At 41.5% G+C, this 22,317-nt stretch overlaps 1 protein-coding gene across 8 annotated transcripts in view; it reads right to left on the minus strand.

Annotated features, from left to right (window-relative positions):
• MAP2K4 (mitogen-activated protein kinase kinase 4) overlaps positions 1-22,317 on the minus strand; it is a 168,962-nt gene that overhangs the window by 101,921 nt on the left and 44,724 nt on the right. The window contains exon 1 of one of the 8 annotated variants that reach the window (XM_054047065.1): positions 10,820-10,847. The exons of the other annotated variants lie outside the window; for them this stretch is intronic. Within the exon in view, the coding sequence (XP_053903040.1) occupies positions 10,820-10,832 (13 nt within the window). The 5' untranslated portion in view covers positions 10,833-10,847. Of the gene's footprint in view, positions 1-10,819; positions 10,848-22,317 lie in introns of those variants that run through there. 8 annotated transcript variants of the gene reach the window in all.

Here is a 22,317-nt window from a genome sequence, read left to right on the forward strand (position 1 = left end):
CCTGTTGTAAAACCAGGCAAATAGCTAGATGAGCTGATGTATCCCCTGGAAGACGTCTGCGTACCCCCAGGGGTACACATACCCCTTGTTGAGAACCACTGACCTACACTGATGAGAGAAGCCCTCCCGTCAGCGTAAGTAGTGTCTACACTGAAATGCTACAGCAGCAAACCTGCACCAGATCAGCTGTGCCGCTGTAGCATTTTAAATGTAGCTACGCCCTAAGCTCTGACCAAGGACTCTCTCTGACCATGGCCATGCCAAAAATATAAAATTTTGCTGACCTAAGTTATGTCGGCGTAGAGCCACGGCAGATATTACACAGTTTTTGTGCGCGTGCACACTTTAGTCCTTGTGTCATTGGTCCACATCCTCACCAAGAGCAGTGCACCGGGGGGTAAGTATCACACTGCGCAACTAGCCACCATCCAGAGCAGGCTGTTTTGGAAGGGACATAAACCCTCCTGCTTCAGGGTTTAAATCAACTCTACTAGGATTTAGGATGAGCATTTCATGATGGCAGACTACACCATAGCTGCCTACCGTGGGATTTCTGGTACTGGCCATTCTCGAGACTGGCAATTGCCACAGGCCTATCCCCCTCTATAACTATAGGAGGGAACTGAGGTTTCCACAGAATCTCCATCAGTGCTATCTGCAGTTTTACCTGCCAAATAGACATACTTGATGTCACTCCATTGTCTAACTGACCTCATGGTTATAAAACTTCTTATGGCTAAACAGCTACAAGTTCTCCCTTTTAAAAGGTAACATAGAATGTAGCCCCCATTCTCAGTGGCAGCCCCGGGGACTTCAGATGTTTAAAAGTCAACGTATGTATTACTAATAACATCATCATACGTTTTAAAACTTCCCCCTTGCTCTTTTATGCATGTTAGGTCCTGCCCTATCCACTGTGTGTTAATTCTTGGCAGGTATTTACTGACAGTGATTATGTCATCCCTTAGTCACCTTTCCTGTAAACGATGCATACATTCAGCTCTTATGCTATACAGCAGCAATAATCCCTTCCCTAGACCTACAACTTCCCTTTAAAGGCAACGGACTATGATATGATAGGATCTTTCCATTTCTAACTGCAGCAACAATACATCTAAACAAAATACCTGTCCTTGTAAAGGCATTATCATATTATAGATGACATAAATGCATGTATTTACTCCAACCACTCTCAGTATCCTCTTCTCTGCAGTTCTTTCTTACACCAGCCTTTAAGTGTTCATTGGAAACCAAGAATCTTGATACCTAAACTTCCTCCCATTTTACATAAGGTGATAAGTAACAGTAAGCATGGATTTGTCAAAAACAAATCATGTCAAACCAACCTGATAGCTTTCTTTTACTGGCTAACAAGTCTTGTGGATGACGGTAGACATGGTATATCTTTACTTTAGTAAAGCTTTTGATACTGTCTCGCATCACCTTTTCATAAACAAACTAGGGAAATACAACCTAGATGGAGCTACTATAAGGTGGGTGGAAAACTGGTTGAAAAACCATTCCCAGAGAGTAGTTATCAGTGATTCACAGTCATGCTGGAAGGGCATAAGAAGAGGGGTCCCGCAGGGATCAGTTCTGGGTCCGGTTCTGTTCCATACATTCATCAATGATTTAGATAATGGCATACAGAGTACACTTATAAAGTTTGCAGACGATACCAAACTGGGAGGGGTTGCAAGTGCTTTGGAGGATAGGATTTAAATTCAAAATGATCTGGACAAACTGAAGAAATGGTCTGAAGTAAATAGGATGAAATTCAATAAGGACAAACGCAAAGTACCATACTCCATTTAGGAAGGAACAATCAGTTGCACACATACAAAATGGGAAATGACTGGCTAGGAAGGAGTATTGTGGAAAAGGATCTGGGGATCATAGCGGACCACAAGCTAAATATGAGTCAACAGTGTAACGCTGTTGCAAAAAATGCAAATATCATTCTGGGATGTATTACACTGGTCTACAATTTTTGAGAAGTCGTCTGCTTCAGAGATAAAATGTGCTATTTATTATGTATTTTGATGTGCTGAATTCAAATATGACAATTAAAACAACTGATTGGCTACTGTTTCTAAGATATTTAAGTTTTTACATTTTATGTCTATGTATATTGTGTAGATAGTAGAGTTTTAATCATAAATTGTAAACCTAGGTCTTTTCATGTGTTTATGGTTGCTTTACATGATAATATTTCACCTGTCCTGTTTATGTAACACTTTAAAAATCAGCAAAAGGGTTCTATAAATAAAATTTATTGTGAAACAAAAGGCAAAAAACTATTATGTACATAGTTTAATCCTATTCAGTGTCTATTCGGCGCTTCTTGGCTTGTCTCTTGTATTCATTAAATGGAGCATCTCTTGTCACTGTCCAACAATAGTCTGCAAACACTGATGGACTCCATTTGCCCTGATAGCGTTTCTCCATTGTTGCAATGTCCTGGCGAAATCGCTTGCCGTGCTCGTTGCTCACTGCTCCGCAGTTCGGTGGAAAAATATCTAGATGAGAATGCAAAAAATGTATCTTTAGTGACATGTTGCAACCAAGGCTTTTGTATGCCTTGAGGAGGTTTTCCACCAACAACCTGTAGTTGTCTGCCTTGTTGTTTCTGAGAAAATGTATTGCCACTAACTGGAAGGCTTTCCATGCCGTCTTTTCCTTGCCACACAGTGCATGGTCAAATGCATCATCTCGAAGAAGTTCACGAATCTGAGGACCAACAAAGACATCTTCCTTTATCTTAGCATCACTTAACCTTGGAAATTTTCCACAGAGGTACTTGAAAGCTGCTTGTGTTTTGTCAATGGCCTTGACAAAGTTCTTCATCTGACCCAGCTTGATGTGGAAGGGTGGTAACAAAATCTTCCTTCATTCAACAAGTGGTGGATGCTGAACACTTTTCCTCCCAGGCTCCAATGACTGTTGGAGTGGCCAATCTTTCTTGATGTAGTGGGAATCTCTTGCACGACTATCCCATTCGCAGAGAAAACAGCAGTACTTTGTGTATCCAGTCTGCAGACCAAGCAAGAGAGCAACAACCTTCAAATCGCTACAAAGCTGCCACTGATGTTGGTCATAGTTTATGCACCTCAAAAGTTGTTTCATGTTGTCATAGGTTTCCTTCATATGGACTGCATGACCAACTGGAATTGATGGCAAAACATTGCCATTATGAAGTAAACCAGCTTTAAGACTCGTCTTCGATGAATCAATGAACAGTCTCCACTCATCTGGATGTTGAGGGCTGCCATCACACCATCAATGTTGTTGCAGGCTACAAGATCAGTTTCCATAAAGAAGAATGGGACAAGATCCTTTTGACGGTCACGGAACATGGAAACCCTAACATCACCTGCCAGGAGATTCCACTGCTGTAGTCTGGAGCCCAACAGCTCTGCCTTACTCTTGGGTAGTTCCAAATCCCTGACAAGGTCATTCAGTTCACCTTGTGTTATGAGGTGTGGTTCAGAGGAGGAGGATGGGAGAAAATGTGGGTCCTGTGACATTGATGGTTCAGGACCAGAAGTTTCATCCTCTTCCTCATCTGACTCAAGTGAGAATGATTCTGGTGCATCAGGAACCAGCAGTCCTTCTCCGTGGGGTACTGGGCGTATAGCTGATGGAATGTTTGGATAATGCACAGTCCACTTTTTCTTCCTTGACACACCTTTCCCAACTGGAGGCACCATGCAGAAGTAACAATTGCTGGTATGATCTGTTGGCTCTCTCCAAATCATTGGCACTGCAAAAGGCATAGATTTCCTTTTCCTGTTCAACCACTGGCGAAGATTTGTTGCACAAGTGTTGCAGCATATGTGTGGGGCCCACCTTTTGTCCTGATCTCCAATTTTGCAGCCAAAATAAAGGTGATAGGCTTTCTTAACCATAGTGCTTATACTGCGCTTTTGTGATGCAAAAGTCACTTCACCACAAACATAGCAGAAGTTATCTGCACTGTTCACACAAGTACGAGGCATCTCTGCTCACTTTGGCTAAACAGAAATGTATCCCTTTGCAAAATCAAACACTGACAAATAAGAGAGCACAACACTGTATGATTTCTAGAGCTGATATAGAGCAATTTGTTCAGCAGAGTGATGTAAGCTTTGTTATCATTGCATCATCCATGACTTCTAGGAATAACATGATGCAATTCATATAATGGATGACGCAATACCAGCTTCAGATTGCATCATTCATTGTTTTGCCTAAAAAGCAAGTACTGTCCAAACCCAGTCATAGATTTATTCATAGATTCAGTCAAAGATGTATTTTAGTCATTTCTGGTTTAAATTGAGATCCCTTCCCTTTATAACTCACTTATCCTCCGCCATTCCCAAGTCAAGGGTCGTATATACTAACCCAATAGCATATCTTGAAAACTACAGCCAATCAACAATTTTTAGCATCATTTTCGTTCTCAGTGACCCAGAATTAGTAAAGTTTGACTACATTTATTTCAGAAGCATTTTGGCTGTAGTGTTCCCAGGAGTGTTGTAAGCAAGACATGAAAAGTAATTCTTCTGCTGTACTCTGCTCTGATTAGGCCTCAACTGGAGTATTGTGTCCAGTTTTGGGCGCCACATTTCAAGAAGGATGTGGAGAAATTTGAGAGAGTCCGAAGAGCAACAAAAATGAGTAAAGGTCTAGAAAACATGACCTATGAAGGAAGATTGAAAAAATTGGGTTTGTTTAGTCTGGAAAAGAGATGACTGAGAGGGGATACGATAACAGTTTTCAAGTATGAAAAGACTGTTACAAAGAGGAGGAAGAAAAATTGTTTTTCTTAACCTCTGAGGATAGGAGAAGAAGCAATGGGCTTAAATTGCAGCAAGGGAGGTTTAGGTTGTACATTAGGAAAAACTTCCTAACTGTCCAGGTGGTTAAGCACTGGAATAAATTACCTAGGGAAATTGCGGAGTCTCCATCACTGGAGATTTTAAAAAGCAGGTTAGGCAAACACCTGTCAGGGATGGTCTAGATAATACTTAGTCCTGCCACGAGTGCAGGGGACTGGACTAGACGGCCTCTCGAGGTCCCTTCCAGTTTTAGGATTCTATGATTCTATGTGTGTCAGATCTTTCTTGCATTTATCCCAATTAAACTTCATTCTATGTGTTCTATTGTAGTACCTTTCCAAGAGCCTATAGAACTTTAATTATTTTCCATAGTACTAGCTTTGCCCATTAGCTTTGAATTTTCTGTGAATTTGATTAGTATTAGACGGTAACCTGGAACATTTGTATCCATGACTCAGAACGAGAACAGAATGGCTTACTGCTGCCTCCCAGGTGCCAGGACAAAGGATTTGACAAGAAAAGCAAAGGATATCCTGAGGAACGCTGGGGATTTCCGCTTAGTATGGGTCACATGGAAACCAACAATACAAACAGAGGGTTACAGGATACAGCAGATAAAGATGCTAGGGATTTATTAAGACAAGTGAAGACAATGCAGGTGGTCTTCTTAAGGGTCCTCCTAGTGCCAAGTGCAAGCAAAAAGAGAAGGCTGATACTAGAGACCAACCAATGCATGAGTCAATTGTGAGGGAGGATTTCAGATTTGGAGATCATTAGGTTTCCTACTTGGGATAAGAGTCTTGAACATATGGGTTCTAAACCAGCAGGGCTTGTTACATGGGGTAAGTAGAAAGGTCATAGACAAAAGCTTTCACTCAAAATTCTAGCATGCACTTCTAATCTGAGTAAGTCAGAGTCTGAAACAAAATAAAACCAAGAGGAATATTAGCAACAACCATCTCTGTCTCTGGCAGTGGGTCCATCTGGCACTACCCTCCTCAGTCAGGTTCCATTCTCAGCCTTCTATTTCTGTATGTTATTTTCTACCTTCAACCTTAACTCCCACAGCCCCCAAATGAAAGGCGAGGAAAGTGTTGTGAGGATCAGTTCCAACGTCTATAAACATCTGTCCAGAACTTTACATTTTCTTAGTATGTATTTATTATTAGTCTAGACAAAAATCTTCATTGGCTGGAAGATAAGATTGCTTGAACCATGAAGACATCACTGAAAACCAAAAGATATTAAATGAAAAATTAACAGTTGTATTACAAGCACATAACAAACTTAACATTCTTCTACACTATGTACATAAAGAAGTGGATAGCAAATATTCTGTAAAACATACAAATTAATAAAAAAGAGGCAGCTTTAACTCCAATTTACAGTTTGTACTTTGGGGCTTGAACGCAATGCAAAAACCCCTCTTGACATCGCAGAACCAGTTGCCTGCTGATGTACTGTTTAATCCATGAGTAACAGTATGTAAAAATTTTAAAAACAATGTAAGAACACTATGTCAAATACATAGTGTTCTATGAGTTGGGATTTTAGGTAATCTGACTAATACAGTGACAAGATAAGAAGCATAAAATATATACTGTAATAGTAATGATAATTAAAATATTTCCTTTGCAATTTGTTAGAAAATATATTTGTAGCATTTGCATCAGTAGATAATTTGTCAGTGGCAAGGCTGCCTCATTAATATAATATTTTTATTAATTGTTGTGTCTCGTTGAATAATTTGTTGTTTGTTTCTTTATATACAGAGAGTAAATAAACCAGTACAGCATGTCTTATGTTTATCATTCACAGTAACTTGATTTTTCATTGCTCATATTTTAATTTTTTTCCAAATATAGGAAATGAAAAAATTCAGGTATGTCTTTATTGGTCAACCAACCTTATCTTCTAGCCTACCAAGTTTTTCACTTGGATTACATTTCCAAAAGTTAAATCCTGACCCCATTGAAGTCAGTTGGAGATTTACCATTCACTTTGACAGAAACTGGATTTTATCTCACATGTTTTACAGGCTTTTTAAAAATCAAATGAAAATTTCACAAAATTGGTGTAAGTATGTAGATCAGAGAGAGATAATTTTTGTGAACCAGCAGATTTCCACCTTAGATTGATGCCATTTTCATATGTAAGTCCTCTTCTCTGTCACTTCCTTTGCAAGAAGGAAGAGGAAAGTCTTGTCCGTTAAGGTGTTTCAATAAATGAACTGCAACCCACACTAAATAAGGCACGTACCCTCCTCTGCACATTATACAGTCGCTCCTAAACATGTCAGATTGATATTGTCAACTTTAATTCCACTTTAAATTTTTTGTAGAAACCTAAAGAGCAGGCATACCTGTGCAGCTGGCATAAGTAAAATCTGTGGATAAGACTGTATGTGGACATAAGTTAGTTGTGAGTGTTGCAATATTTTGGAGACATTGCTGTTATACGAAGACACTGAGCTATAGCCATTCAGTGTGTAACTGTAGGCTACACGTTAATTTGATTTTGCATAGTATTTTTGTGGAAAGATTTTTTTTGCCTTTTTCTTCAAAGAAAGAGTTCAGCACATCAAAAATATAGTCTACAGGAACAGCTTTGTTTCTGGATCAACTATGCTGTTCTTCAACATAGGGACTGAGCTGGATCAGAGCTGCAAGCTTTGCTGAAGATCATTTTCACATAACTCTCATCATCTTTCTATCCTCCTAATCTCCATTTTCTGATCCCTTGCCTCTGCAAAAACAACCATGTTTATAACATGTTGGGAAACTGGTCTGGTTAGTATATCATCTTCAATTAACTCTGAGTCAGAGGAATGCTGAAACCTGTTTCATGGACCTGGGTACCTGAAACCTTCTGTCATAACAACTCTTGTTGGGAAACCCCTCGACCCATTTGCCTGAATCATGGGGTAATAGTAGTTTCTGTGGTGAAAAATGTCACTGTATAAAACACAGAATTTGCCATTGCTAGAGTAGTAATCAGTACATGGAGGAGGCAAAAGATCAGAGCCGCAAAATACCAAAATATTACAGATTTGTTGCTAAAGGTCTCCAGAAAGAGTGAGACACCTCATTCAAAACTGTAAAGTGGTATTATTCTGTATGCATGAACCTGACTTGCAACAAGCCAATATGGAAAATTAAAATACTTTGACAATTTTAATGCATATGTTTTGTTTATGGCTACTTTTCAGACATTCCTTAAAGAACATCTTTATCTTTATGTTTACTTTTGACTGGAGTGTTTAAGCCTTGTGTGATCCAGGATTACATTCACCTCTTACCTTCCCTTTCGGCCTAAGTATCATTTCCTTTTAACATAAAAGAGAGGGTTTCTAATAAGCATTATGTTAAGAGTGTTAAAGTTAATAACTCCATTTGTTTAAATTTACAACTTTCAATTTTCCAGGTGCCACCTTCACGTCTACTTAGATATGTCAATGACAGCAAAAGGGAAGCAGTGGGTACATGTATGGTCTTGTAATAATTATCAGAAAAAACAATTTTAGGTGATACGGTTATAGCAGAATTTTTATTTTAACTATGAAGTCACTACTGCTGCACTCTAATTATTGGCCTCTCTTCCCTTCCATGACGCAGGCCTCCAAAGGTTGCAATTTTGATATAGGGCTTGGCTACACTTGCGAGTTACAGCGCATTAAAGGAGCCCCGGGCACACTAGCTCACTACCCGTCCACACTGGCAAGGCACGTAGACCGCTCTGACTCCACGGCTAAAGCGGTCCTGGTACTCCACCTCGGCGAGTAGAATAACATTTGATGCGCCCCCATTGAAGCGCCCCAGCGTCAGTTTGAACGAGGTATTGCATTACTGCGCTCTGATCAGCCTCCTGAAAAGTCCCATAATCCCCTTAAGTCAAGTGGCCACTCTTGTCATTGTTTTGGATATGCCCTTTGAAAGCTCCATTTGACCGCCAGCATGCTTATCGGCTCCGAGACAAAGCAACCATTACAGTGGAATGCTGTGTGAGAGAGAGAGAGAGAGGTGGGGGGGAGGCGGAGGTCTGCTGCTGTCTGAACTTACAAGACAGCATGCTGACATGCTCTCAGCCCCCTCAAAACCCACTCTCTCTCCCCCCACATACACACAGCACACTCCCTGTCAAACTCCACCCCACCCCCCATTTGAAAAGCACGTTGCAATCACTTTCATGCTGGGATAGCTACCACAATGCACTGCTCTCTGTGGCTGTTGCAAGAGCTGCTAATGTAGCCACGCCAGTGCGCTGGCAGCTGTCAGTGTGGACAGACTACAGCGCTTTCCTTACTGCGCTCTACAAAGGCTGGTTTAACTCAGTGCTCTACATCTGCAAGTGTAGCCATGCCCATAGTCCTTCACTCTCAACTTGCCTCCTCCCATATCTCCTTTGTCTGTAAGTCTGTCTGTCACCACCTTTATTCTCTGGTGCCACTGATTCAGCTCCACTAGTTGGTGCTAGATGCTGATGGGGTGAGAAGTATGTGCTAATACCAGCACCCACACACATATCAGATTTAATTAGGCATGAGAGAGTTTAAGACCAGACAATACTTATCACAAAAATACCTGGCTTTTGGTTTAACACAGGAAACAGCACAAACCTCTTAACTTAAATGAGAGTGTGATTTACATGCCAGGACCAACATTATGAAAAGTGACCAGTGATTCTGGGTGCTCAAAACCTTCAAATAAGGGGATATTTTGAAGACAGTGCTAAGCAATTATCCGTTGAAAATAAGGGCCCTTTTGGGGCACCCAAAAAGCAAAGCCGCCGAAGTCAGTAGTCACTGTGACACTGGCAAACCAGGTGCCATATCAGGTCAGAACCCAGGCCACTTTACTTGTGTGTTAGTATAGATCAAAGTGTTAAATGTATAAGTGTGTATTCAGATATTTAAACTTAATGAAAGCTAGTGGAATGTTACTTGTATTGTTTTCACTTATCTGTTCCTTTTATAATAGCAAACATTTACATTGTGTGTATCCACGTAACCAAATAACCCATCACAGAAATCTTGTGAAATGATAATGAAGGACTTAAGAACTTTAACAGAAAATGCTAATTTCAAAGCAAGTGGCCATTATGTGTGAAGGTCGGAGGTCAAAAAGCTAAGTGCATTCCTCATTCATCATCATCAAAGGAAAAGCCCACATGCGTAGAGACACTGTCAGTTTGCTTGTGTGTGAAGAGACTATAAATATGGATTCAAAGAAAGATCCTTCATCTCTGGACTATTTGAATTCTAGCAGGGCAGAATAACTTTTGAACTAGAAGACGAAGATCCCCAGAGTTAGTCTGGGTAGCCCTGAGAGACTTTTGGGAAACTGGCAGATTACTAAAACAACAAGGAGTCTGGTGGCACCTTAAAGACTAACAGATTTATTTGGGCATAAGCTTTCGTGGGTAAAAACCTCACTTCTTCAGATGGGGTTTTTACCCACAAAAGCTTATGCCCAAATAAATCTGTTAATCTTTAAGGTGCCACCAGACTCCTTGCTGTTTTTGTAGATACAGACTAACACGGCTACCCCTCGATACTTGGCAGATTACTACATTTCTGCTAGTATTTGTAATTATAGACTCTGACTCAGCTGTACATATATTTTACTGCTTTATCCTCTCAATAACTCTCATTCTTTTTTCTCAGCTAATAAATCTTTAGTTTACCATAGAACTGGCTGCCAGCATTGTCTTTGGTGTAAGATCTGAAGTACCAAATGATCTGGGGTAAGTGAGCGGTCGCTTGGGACTAGGACTGATGTGTGATTTTTGGTTTAAATAATAGTTTATCACAAAGTTCAGTTTGTTCAGGTGGCAAGACAGAAGAGTCTGAGGGGATTCTCTGTGACTCCATGGTAAGACTGGTCTAGTGTTCCAGGAGTTCACATTTGTTACTGGCTTGGTAAAATCTAATTATAGCACATGCCAACAGTTTGGGTATCTGCCCTTGTTTTCTGACAGTCTGCCCTGAGATAAACACTCACAGTTATGAGCCATTCCAGACTGTGGGACAGTCACTACTGAAAATCTTGGCCCACTTCTTCAAAATCCACGTTCAGAATGGCCAGCTGGGCCTGGCTGGTAGCATTATTGTTGTACATCATCTGAAACTGACATACAGCTGTGATATCACCTAAATAGGAGAAAAAAATCTCAAGCCAGTGGGGCATGACGGGCAATAGGGCAAGTGTAGGTGGATGGATGTATATGGCCATTTTTTGCCTTTGCACCCATTTCACATAAGGGAGAGAAGAACATCTCTTTTTTAGTATTAATGGCTATTCCAGCTAAAATCTGTAACACCAATTCCCCCTTTAAACTTGTGAAAACTCCACCCCCATTTTTCTTATATTAAAGTTAACACTACATTTTAAAAAGTTTTTATTCATTCTGCTAGTGTTTTTACCATGTTGCTCAACAGCTTGCATTGCATTGCAATGGGGGAACTGCTGTGAACACAACTGTTATAAAATCCATAAAAGAGAGTGCAGATCTTTCCATCTATGGGAGGTTTTTCTGGGTCTGTCCAAGCTTGTTGAGTGAACAGCTCTTTCGCAATCCAATCATTTTGCCCATAGTGAGAGGCACACACTGTCTGTTGTAATTTGCTGCCTTCTGAAAATGGAGACCTGGCTTGGAGTTTATATGCGTGAAGATAGTAGAAGACACAGCCAGCATCCATAAAGCCTGCTCAGCACAAAATACTGGTCTACAAAGGAGAAAAAAAATGAATTTGAGGCATCTTCTACAAAGGAAATAAAATCATGAGGGAGTGGCTGAAAGCAGGGTGGGTACATCAGCAGCAGCTACAGCTGAAGTGGATGTGCTGGCAGTAGTGGCTCCTAATGGCAAACAAGGCAGGTATATTAGTAGTGGCAAGCCTTTAATCTGCACAATACTATACATTATGGTCAAGTTTCCTTCACAGATTACTGATTTCACAGATTTTTCAAGCCATGATTTGACCGTCAGTATATCACGGGCCACAGAATTTCACCCACTTACCCCTATGTTGAACCCAGTAACTTGTGTTTGCCTAAAGCAGATCTTTCTCAAAGGCATTCTGTCTAGATTTGAGGACATCAAGAGATAGAGAATCCAACACTTCCCTTGAGTTGTTCCAATGGCTAATCATCCTTACCATTAAAATGTGTGATTTATTTCTAATTCGAATTTGTCTGGCTTTAACTTCCAGCTACTGGTTCCTGTTTCTGATAGATTAAAGAGGCCTTTAATATCCAGTATTGTCTCTCTGTGAAGATACTTCTCCATAGTGATCAAGTTACCTCTTGATAATTTTGATAAGATAAACAGATTGAGCTCTTTAAATTTATCACTATAAGGCATTTTCTCCACCCCTCAATTATTTTGTGGTCCTTTTCTGTATTCTCTCCAATTTTTCAACATCCTCTTAAAAATGTGGTCACCAGAAATACACACAGTATTCCAGTATCTACCTCACAATGCAGGATACAGAGGTAAAATCATCTCCCTACTCTTAATAGATGTTAAGAGTAACAAGAAGGGTTTCTTCAGGTATGTTAGCCACAAGAAGAAAGTCAAGGAAAGCGTGGGCCCCTTACTGACTGAGGGAGGCAACCTAGTGACAGAGGATGTGGGAAAAGCTAATGTACTCAATGCTTTTTTTGCCTCTGTCTTCACAAACAAGATCAGCTCCCAGACTACTGCACTGGGCAGCACAGTATGGGGAGGAGGTGACCAGCCCTCTGTGGAGAAAGAAGTGGTTCGGGACTATTTAGGAAAAACTGGATGAGCACAAGTCCATGGGGCTGGATGCGCTGCATCAGAGGGTGCTAAAGGAGATGGCAGATGTGATTGCAGAGCCATTGACCATTATCTTTGAAAACTCAGGGAGATCGGGGGAGGTCCCGGATGACTGGAAAAAGGATAATGTAGTGCCCATCTTTAAAAAAGGGAAGTAGGAGGATCCGGGGAACTACAGGCCAGTCAGCCTCACCTCAGTCCTGCACCTGCCCTCAGCTGTGGCCTCAGCCCCGTTACCTCTCTCTGCATCCCCACTCACAAGGTAAAAAGTTTGGGGACCACTGCTCTAAAAGATGAGAACAGTCTCATGTCTTAGTCATTCTAGCCACCAACTCTGACTCCAATTTCACTCTGAAACTTGCCCTCTAGGTTTTTCAGAGCTGCCTGTCACAGCTTCTTGGCCTTGATTGTTTCCCAGAAACTATCCAGGTTTGGTTGCTTGATTTTTGGTTGCTTGATTGTTTCGGGGGGGGGGGGGGGGGGGAAGAGTTCAACCCCCAAGACTTCCCTCAGCTCTGCTCCAACTCCATGTGGAGACATTGCTCAAAACTAGCTCAAGGAAAGACTGTCATCACCAAAATCATATTCTTGCTGCGTAAGGGTTTTCTTGGAGGTCTCCCACCCAAGTATGTATCCGGATTCATCTTGTTACAGCTCTCTAACAAACAGCCCTAAGCAATATTGCTGCTGGCTTTATTCATAGCCTATTTCGCAGATGTGTTTCTAGTGGGGTCCTGCAGGGATAGTTCTTCACCCTATGATAACATTGATATCATTGACCTGGAAGAAAACAAAATCATCACTGACAAAATTTGCTGATGACAAAAAAATTGGGGGAATGGTGAATAATGGAGATAGGTCATTGATACAGAGCCATCTAGATCATTTGGTAATCTGGACACAAGCAAACAATGTACATTTTAATATGATGAAATGTAAATGTATACAACTAGGAAGAAAGATTGTAGGCCACACTTACTGGATGTAGAATTCTATCCCAGGAATCAGTGACTCTGAAAATGATTTGGAGGTCATAGTGGATAATCAGCTGAACATGATCTCACAGTGTGATGATGTGGACAAAAGAGCTAGTTCAGCGGTCAGCAACCTTTCAGAAGTGGTGTGCCGAGCCTTCATTTATTCTCTCTAATTTAAGGTTTCGCGTACCAGTAATAGATTTTAACGTTTTTAGAAGGTCTCTTTCTATAAGTCTATAATATATAACTAAACTATTGTTGTATGTAAAGTAAATAAGGTTTTTAAAATGTTTAGGAAGCCTCATTTAAAATTAAATTAAAATGCAGAGCACCCTGGACTGGTGGCCAAGACCCAGGCAGTGTGAGTGCCACTGAAGATCAGCTCGCGTGCCGCCTTCGGCACATGTGCCACAGGTTGCCTACCCCTGAGCTAGTTCAACCCTTGGATACATAAACAGGGAAAACTGGAGTAGGGAGGTTATTTTGCCTCTATATTTAGCACCAGTGTGACCACAGCTGGAATACTATGTCCAGCTGTGGTGTACACTATTCAAGGACGATGGTAATAAACTGGAGGGAGTCACAGAATAGCCACGAGAAAGATTAAAGGATTAGAAAACCTGCCTTATAGTGACAGTCTCAAGAAGTTCAATCAATTTAGCTTAACAAAGAGAAGATTAAGTTGTAACTTGAGTATAGTCTATATGTATCTACATGAGGAACAAATATTTAATAATGGGCTCTTCACTCTAGCAGAGAAAGATCTAACACGATCCAATAGCTGGAATTTGAAGCTGGAATTCAGTCTGGAAATAAGGCATAACATTTTAACCACTGGAACAATTTACCAAGGGTTGTGGTAGATTCATAGATTACATGGCCAGAAGGTACCACTGTGATCATCTAGTCTGATCTTCTGTATAACACTGGTCATAGAAATTCCCCCAAGTAATTGCTAGAGGTTTCTTTCAGAAAAATAGCCAATCTTGGTTTTAAAATTATCAGCAATGGAGAATCCACCATGACCCTTAGTAAATTGTTACAATGGTTAATTACTTATTTCCAATCTGAATTTGTCTAGCTTCAACTGTCAGCTATTAGATCATGTTATACCTCTCTCTGCTAGAGTAAAGGGCCATTATTACATATTTAACATAAGAACATAAAAACAGCCATCCTGGATTAGACCAATGATCCATCTAGCCAAGCACCCTATCTCTGTCAGTGGCCAGTGCGAGATGCTTCTAGCGGTTGAAGGTCTAGAGATATCCAGAGCATAGGGTTCCATCCCTCATCATCTTGGCTATTAGCCATTGATGGACCTATCCTCCATGAATTTGACTAATTCTTTTTTGAACCCAGTTATACTTTTGGCCTTCACAACATCCCTGGCAACAAGTTCCACAGGTTGACTGCATTATGTGAAGAAGTACTTCCTTATGTTTGTTTTAAACCTGCTGCCTATTAATTTAATCAGGTGAACCCTACACCTCTTGTGTTATATGACAAGGTAAATTGTTTCCAGTGACATGGATTCAAGAACACTACAGAAGAGTGAACACTTCAGCCATGTCAGAAAAGAGCTGAAAGAGAAGACAGCCCATGTGATCTTTTCAGAGAATCCTTCTTGTCCCATGATCCAGGGAGGACAGATGGCAGAAGATACTGGAGGTCAACTGTTGACTAGGTAAATTGTGTAATGGGGTTCAGATTTGTGGAACATTAGGCTACCTTCTACGGGGAAAGGGAGATGTATGGTTTGGACAGCCTCCATCTCAGTAGTAGAAGATCCAATGTTCTGGATGACCGACTAGCTAAACAAGTCAGAAGGGCCTTAAACTAGCTACAAAAGGGGAGGTGTGTTAAGGGTTCAAACTAGGCCTGAAAATTAATCACAGTTAATTCACACGATTAACTACAAAAAATTAATGGCGATTAATTGTTAAATAGAATGCCAACTGAAATTTATTAAATATTTTTGGATGTTTTCTACATTTTCAAATATATTGATTTCAATTACAACACAGAATACAAACTGTACAGTGATCACTTTATATTTATTTTTATTACAAATATTTGCATTGTAAAAAAAACAAAAGAAATAGTATTTTTCAATTTGCCTAATACAAGCACTGTAGTGCAATCTCTTTATCATGAAAGTTGAACTTAAAAATGTAGAATTATGTACAAAGAAAACCTGCATTCAAAAAATAAAACAATGTAAAACTCCTCTCCATCCTACTTCAGCCAATTGCTCAGACAAACAAGTTTGATTAAAATTTGCAGAAGATAATGCTGCCTGCTTCTTGTTTACAATGTCACCTGAAAGTGAGAACAGGCATTTGCAGCCTGCATTGCAAGGTATTTACATGTCAGATATGCTAAACATTCGTATACCCTTTTATTCTTCGGACACCATTCCAGAGGACATGCTTCCATGCTGATGATGCTCGTTAAAAAAATAATGCGTTAATTACGTTTGTGACTGAACTCCTTGGGGGAGAACTGTATGTCTCCTGTTCTGTTTTACCAGCATTCTGCCATATATTTCATGTTATAGCAGTCTCAGATGATGACCCAGCACATGTTCGTTTTAAGAATACTTTCACTGCAGATTTGACAAAATGCAAAGAAAGTACCAATGTGAGATTTCTAAAAATAGATACAGCACTCAACCCAAGGTTTAAGAATCTGAAGTGTCTTCCAAAATCTGAGAGGGACGAGGTGTGGAGCATGCTTTCAGAAGACTTAAAAGAGCAACACTCAGATACGGAAACTACAGAACCCGAACCACCAAAAAAGAAAATCAACCTTCTGTAGGTGGCATCTGACTCAGATGATGAAAATGAACATGCATTGGTCCACTCTGCTTTGGATCGTTATCGAGCAGAACCCGTCATCGGCATGGACACATGTTCTCTGGAATCGTGGTTGAAGCAAGAAGGGAGACATGAATCTTCAGCGCATCTGGCATGAAAATACCTTGCGGCGCTGGCTACAACAGTGCCACGTGAAAGCCTGTTCTCACTTTCAGGTGACATTGTAAACAAGAAGGGGGCAACATTATCACCTGCAAATTGTAACCAAACTTGTTTGTCTGAGCGACTGGCTGAAGTAGGACTGAGTGGACTTGTGGGGTCTAAAATTTTACATTCTTTTATTTTTGAATGCAGGGTTTTTGTACATAATTCTACATTTTTAAGTTCAACTTTTATAATAAAGAGATTGCACTATAGTACTTGTATCAGGTGAACTGAAAAATACTATTTCTTTTGGGGGGGTTTACAGTGCAAATACTTGTAATCAAAAATAAATATAAAGTGAGCACTATACACTTTGTATCCTGTGTTATAATTGAAATCAATATATTTGAAAATGTAGAAAACATATAAAAATATTTAAATAAATGGCATTCTATTATTAACAGTGCGATTAATCGCGATTAATATTTTTAATCGCTTGACAGCCCTAGTGCAAACACTAAGTCATGTAATCCAGAATCAGTCATTAATGTAATAAATCAAGGTGTTAAATGACATAAAGGTAATAACTCATTTGAGTAAACCAATTCTAGGGCCTCATTAATAAACAGGAGGCATTGCAAATTCTCAGTGTATGAGAAAAATCTGACCAAGTTGAGGATTCATGGATTTTAAAACCAGATTTTAGTCGTCTTGACCTGCTTCACAACTGAGACCACATAATTTCGCCCAGTGATTCCTACATCTGCTCAATAACTTGTGGTTCAACTAGACTGTATATCTTTTAAAAGGAACATCTGATCTCAGTTTAGAGACTCCAAAAATTTACTACATCTTTGATAATTCAGATGTGACTGGAATGTCCAAATCACTTGTTACAACGTATTTAGAAAGGACAAAATGGATAAAAAAAGATAAGAGTGACACTCTATATCGTAGGACCAATAGCTACAATAGAGTTATTGACAATTCAGGAACACAGGTTCTTGAATATTTAGGGATCAGTTTTTTATCGGCTAAAGCACAAGATGGGGTATTGGTGGGGTTTGCTGCAGATAACCAAATCAGACTAGAGATCAGGACGAACAACTGTGACACTTCCCAAGGCACCTTGCGACCACCTGTCCTTATTGTGAGGAAGTCTTGTCTATGCAGGCTGTGGATCAGCTCCCTAATTCCACAGCCTCTGGCAACACAAGCATTGCCTCCCCGGTCTCCCCAGGCCTCGCTTGCCCAGGCCCTGTTCTACTGACCACTCACAGAGCTCTCAGATTCACTACTCCCCAAAGGAGAAGTGCACACCAGCGTACTAGTTTAACTCAGGATCACCATTCCACTAAACACACACAGCACTTAGAAATATTTATAGTGAAAACAAGAATAAAAGTTTATTATCAAAGAATAGAGATTTAAATGACAGTAAGAAAGAATATTGGAAACAAATGGTTACATGCAAAAAAAATAACATGCTTCTTAGAGCCTAAAAAACATTAGTCACAAAACATTTCCTCACTCCCATTGGGCAACTTAACACTGGGAAAAGCCCTTGGGGTTTCAGCCACACTGGCTGAAATACCCCTAAGATCAAGCCCACTGGTGGCTTGTCCTCACAGACTGAAGGATACCTTAGGGTTTCCCTGCAACCAAGATATACCAGATCAGACCTTTTGATATTCACCGAAAACAGGGTTCCAACTTTCACCCCGCCCCGCTGCGTAGCTCTTCCTGTTAATTTTCTTCTGAAATCTCTGCAAACTCTTCATTAGCATTTGACTCAGTATGCTAATAGCCTTCTATTGTGAGTGTGATGGGATGCCCACCCCACACGAGGCCTGAAGGGGTAAATCACACCAGTTAACCTATAGGCTGCACCTGGAGGAAACTGCTGAGGAAGTCCAGCTGGGAGAAGAGCTGGGTGGGGTTTATAAAGAGAGGAAACTGGCCATAGACAGGGGGCTGCAGTGAGGAAGCCTGCCGACACATTCCCTGATATAAGGGGCAAGAGCAGGAACCTGTAATAATAGTGTAGGAAGGAATCCAGGGAAGGAGCAGTAAGGCCTCGGAGAGTAAAGCCCAGAGCTGCTGAGTTGAGGGTCTCTGGATTGGAACCCAATGTAGAAGGTGGGCACAGGCTCCCCTACAAGCCACTGTGGGAGTGGCACACTAGAGACTCCTGGAAGGAGGCTGGAAACAGACTTTGATAATACCCCGGAAGGGGGAAGAACTTTAATGTGACTTGAGCGGTGGGCTAAGCCATGAAGAGGAAAGCACTGCAGCTCCAGAAGCATGAAAGGCCACAGAGTGAGTGAGATGATGGGCTAAGCAACCACAGGAAGGGGCATCAGACCAGATGGCAAGCTGAGGAGCCCAGAGGAACCACAAGGAGGCTGTCTGACCAGCAACCAGTGTTACAATGAGACACACAATACACGATTCACCAGAGAGATAAATGTCTCCCATCTCCTATCTGGAGAAATGTGTCTCAAGACGTGCTACCTTTGCCTGTCCTGCCATTAACTACAAAGCCTAGAGAAATGGAGGTTATTTACTGTAACTGGAGGTTCTTCAAGGTGTGTGGTCCCTATCTGTATTCCACATGTGGGTACGCATACGCCCCATGAGCCTTAGTACAAAAATACATCAAAGCCGTGTCTGTTGACCCACATGTGCACAGTAGATGCCGTTGTGCTCCTGACCAAGGGCATAAAAGGCAGTGTGGGTTGACACCTCTCCAGTTCCTCTTCTTACCACAATCCAACCAGATCTGAAGCAGAAGGGGTGGAGGGCAGGTAGTGGAATACAAATAGGGACCATATATCTCAAACTGAACTGAACCTCCAGTTAAAGTAAGTAACCTCCATTTCTTCTTCAAGTGATGGTCTCTATGTGTATTCCACATGTCTGACAGGCAAGCAGTATTCAGACTGGAGGAGGGTGCGAGGAAAGTGGCAGTAGAAATGCTTGTAGTACTACCATCCCTATGGCTACGTCTGCAGTTGCTGCTTGGACTACGGCATAGTGTGTCGTGAACATGAGGACAGAGCTCCCAAGTTGCTGCCCTGCAAATGTCCTGCAACAGAACATCTGATAGTGATGCCATGGAGGCAGCTTGTGCTCATGTGGAGTGAGCTGTAACAGCTGTCAGAGGGGGAATTTTTGCTATTTTGTAGCATCCTAAGATGCATCCCGAAACCCGCTTAGAAATCCTCTGGGAGGATATAGCCTGCGCATACAATCTTTCTACTATGGCAATAAAGATTCTTGGAGATTTTTTAATGGGTTTAGTTCTTTGCAGACGGAACACCAGGGCACACCTGACGTTCAGGGAGTGAAGTCTATTGTCTTCGGAAGAAGCATGGGGTTTCTGGAAAAATACAGGTGAGTGTATTGTCTGATTGTTTCTGAGTTCCACATCAATCTTGGTAGAAATTTGGGATGTAACCTAAGGAAAATCATCTTTTTGTGAAACACGGTATAGGCAGAGCCTGCCATAATGGCTCCTAGCTCACTGTACCTGCCTGAAGTGATGGCACTAAGACTCTCATCTTCATGGACAGGTGGGTACTGGCACAATTTGCCATAGGTTCAAAGGGCAGACCTGCGAGTGTTGACTGGACATGGTTACAGTCCTATTGAGGAATAGGTTTAATGATTGGTGTGAAGGTCCTGATCAATCCCTTCATAAAATGTACAGTTACTGGGTGAGTAAAGACAAAATGTCCTTCTATCAGAGGGAGAAAGGCACTAATCGCTGCTAGGTGTACCTGCAGCGAACAAAGGGCTAGACCTGCAGTCTTTAAGGAGAGGAGATAGTCTAGGAAAACTGGAATGCTTGTGGTATCTAGTGAATTTTGATGGAGTCGTGCCCAGGCTGAAAAGCACCTCCATTTAGCTAGGTACCAGAATCTAGCAGAATCCTTTCTACTTTAGTTAAGAATTTCCTGAATGGGTCGGAGCATGAGTGTTCTATTTCTGATGCCCACCCAAACACCAGGCCATAAGGTGACGTAAGCCCGGGCTGGGGTACTTGATTTTTCCTATTTCCTGGGAGATCCAGAAAGGGGTGCATCCTGATAGGTCGGTGTACAGACATCATTAGAAGTTCCATGAACCGGAACTGTCTGGGTCAGGAGGGTGTTAGAAGGATGATGGTGGCTCTGTCACAACGGATCTTTCCTATGACTTGCAGTAGTAGCGTGACAGGAGAAAAGGCATATTTGAGGCCATCCGTCCAGGAGAGCCGGAAAGCGTCACCCCCTGAACTATACAGGTGAAGTTTTCTGTTCATCTGGGACAAAGAGGTCACGTAATGGAGTACTCCACTGCATAAATATCTTGGTTAGGACTGTGTCATAGATCTCCCATTCATGGTCTGAAAAGAAACTTCTGCTTAGTTTGTCTGCTAGCGAGTTGTGAACACCTGGGAGGTATGTGGCTTGTATTGTGATGTTATTTCTGATACACTAGTATCTGAAGTCTGACTGCTTCCAGGCATCAGAGAAAAAATCTCACTCCTCCTTATTTGTTTATATACACCACCATGGTGACATTGTCCGATGTAGAGCGAGTGTATAAGGGGAAGGAAGGTCTTGCATGCAAGGCGGACTGTCCTCAATTCCAGTAAATTTATATGCAGCCTGGTCTCTTGTGGGGTCCAGGTACCCTGAGCAGTGTGGGAGTCCAGGTGAGTGCTTCCATTACCCACGTGAGGTCGATTCTGAAATGTTTTCTGAAGAAATCCACCACTGTGTTCTGAAATCCTGGTAGACAGACCACTGAGATCAGTATGAAGTGTGATAAAAACCAGTTCCATAGTTTTATGGATTTGTTGCATAAGGACTAGGACCTTGCTCCTCCTTGCAGATTGATATAATGCATTGCCATTCTGTTGTCCAGCATTATTCTTATTGGGTGACCCTTGATGCGCAGTAGGAATCGTTGGCAAGTATACCAAATTGCTCTGGGCTCCACTATGTTGATATGGAGGATTGCCTCCTGAGGGATCCATTTGTTACTGAGCTGTGAGATTCTGAAAGAGTGCACCCCAACCTACTGAAGAGACATCTGTAGTGATAATCCTTGTGGAAGGAGGATGTAGGAATGCATGTTTTGTGGGTCCTTCCAATTTAGGGACGCAAGGACCTTCTGAAATACAAACACCTGCTTGAATAGACTATGTTGGGGGTGCAGATGGTTCTCAACCATGCTTGAAGATACTGAGAGTGAAGTCTTGCTAAGACAAATGTGCAGGCCGCCACAAGGCCCAGGAGTTGTAGGCAAGCCCTTGCAGTTGTTTGTGGGCTCTGTTGAATTGTTTAAAAAAGGTTGGACATTGTGGTGAATCTGTCCTTAGGTAGGTATATTGTGGCAAAAGAAGAGTCCAGAGTGGCTTTGATGAAGTCTATATATTGGGTCAGTGTTAGGGTAGACTTTTCCACATTGAGGCAGAGGCACAGAGAGTGAAAGAGACAGGGCCTTGCTGGTTGCTTGGTACTGCAGTACTATCTTCAGTTCTTGAGGAAAATAGAGGGCACTTCTTGTCCCTGAAGTTGGCAAAGAGATCCACTTCCAGAAGTCCCCATCTTTGAAGGATCTGAGGGAGTCTTCACTACCCGAGAGATCGACGCTGCTGCAATTGATGCAGTGGGTGTCGATTTAGCGGATCTAGTGAAGACCCACTAAATCGATGGCAGAGCACTCTCTGGTCAACCCCAGTACTCCAGCTCCCCTGTTCATAGG

Source organism: Malaclemys terrapin, chromosome 13 (assembly GCF_027887155.1).
Source record: "Malaclemys terrapin pileata isolate rMalTer1 chromosome 13, rMalTer1.hap1, whole genome shotgun sequence".
Classification (NCBI taxonomy): domain Eukaryota; kingdom Metazoa; phylum Chordata; order Testudines; family Emydidae; genus Malaclemys; species Malaclemys terrapin.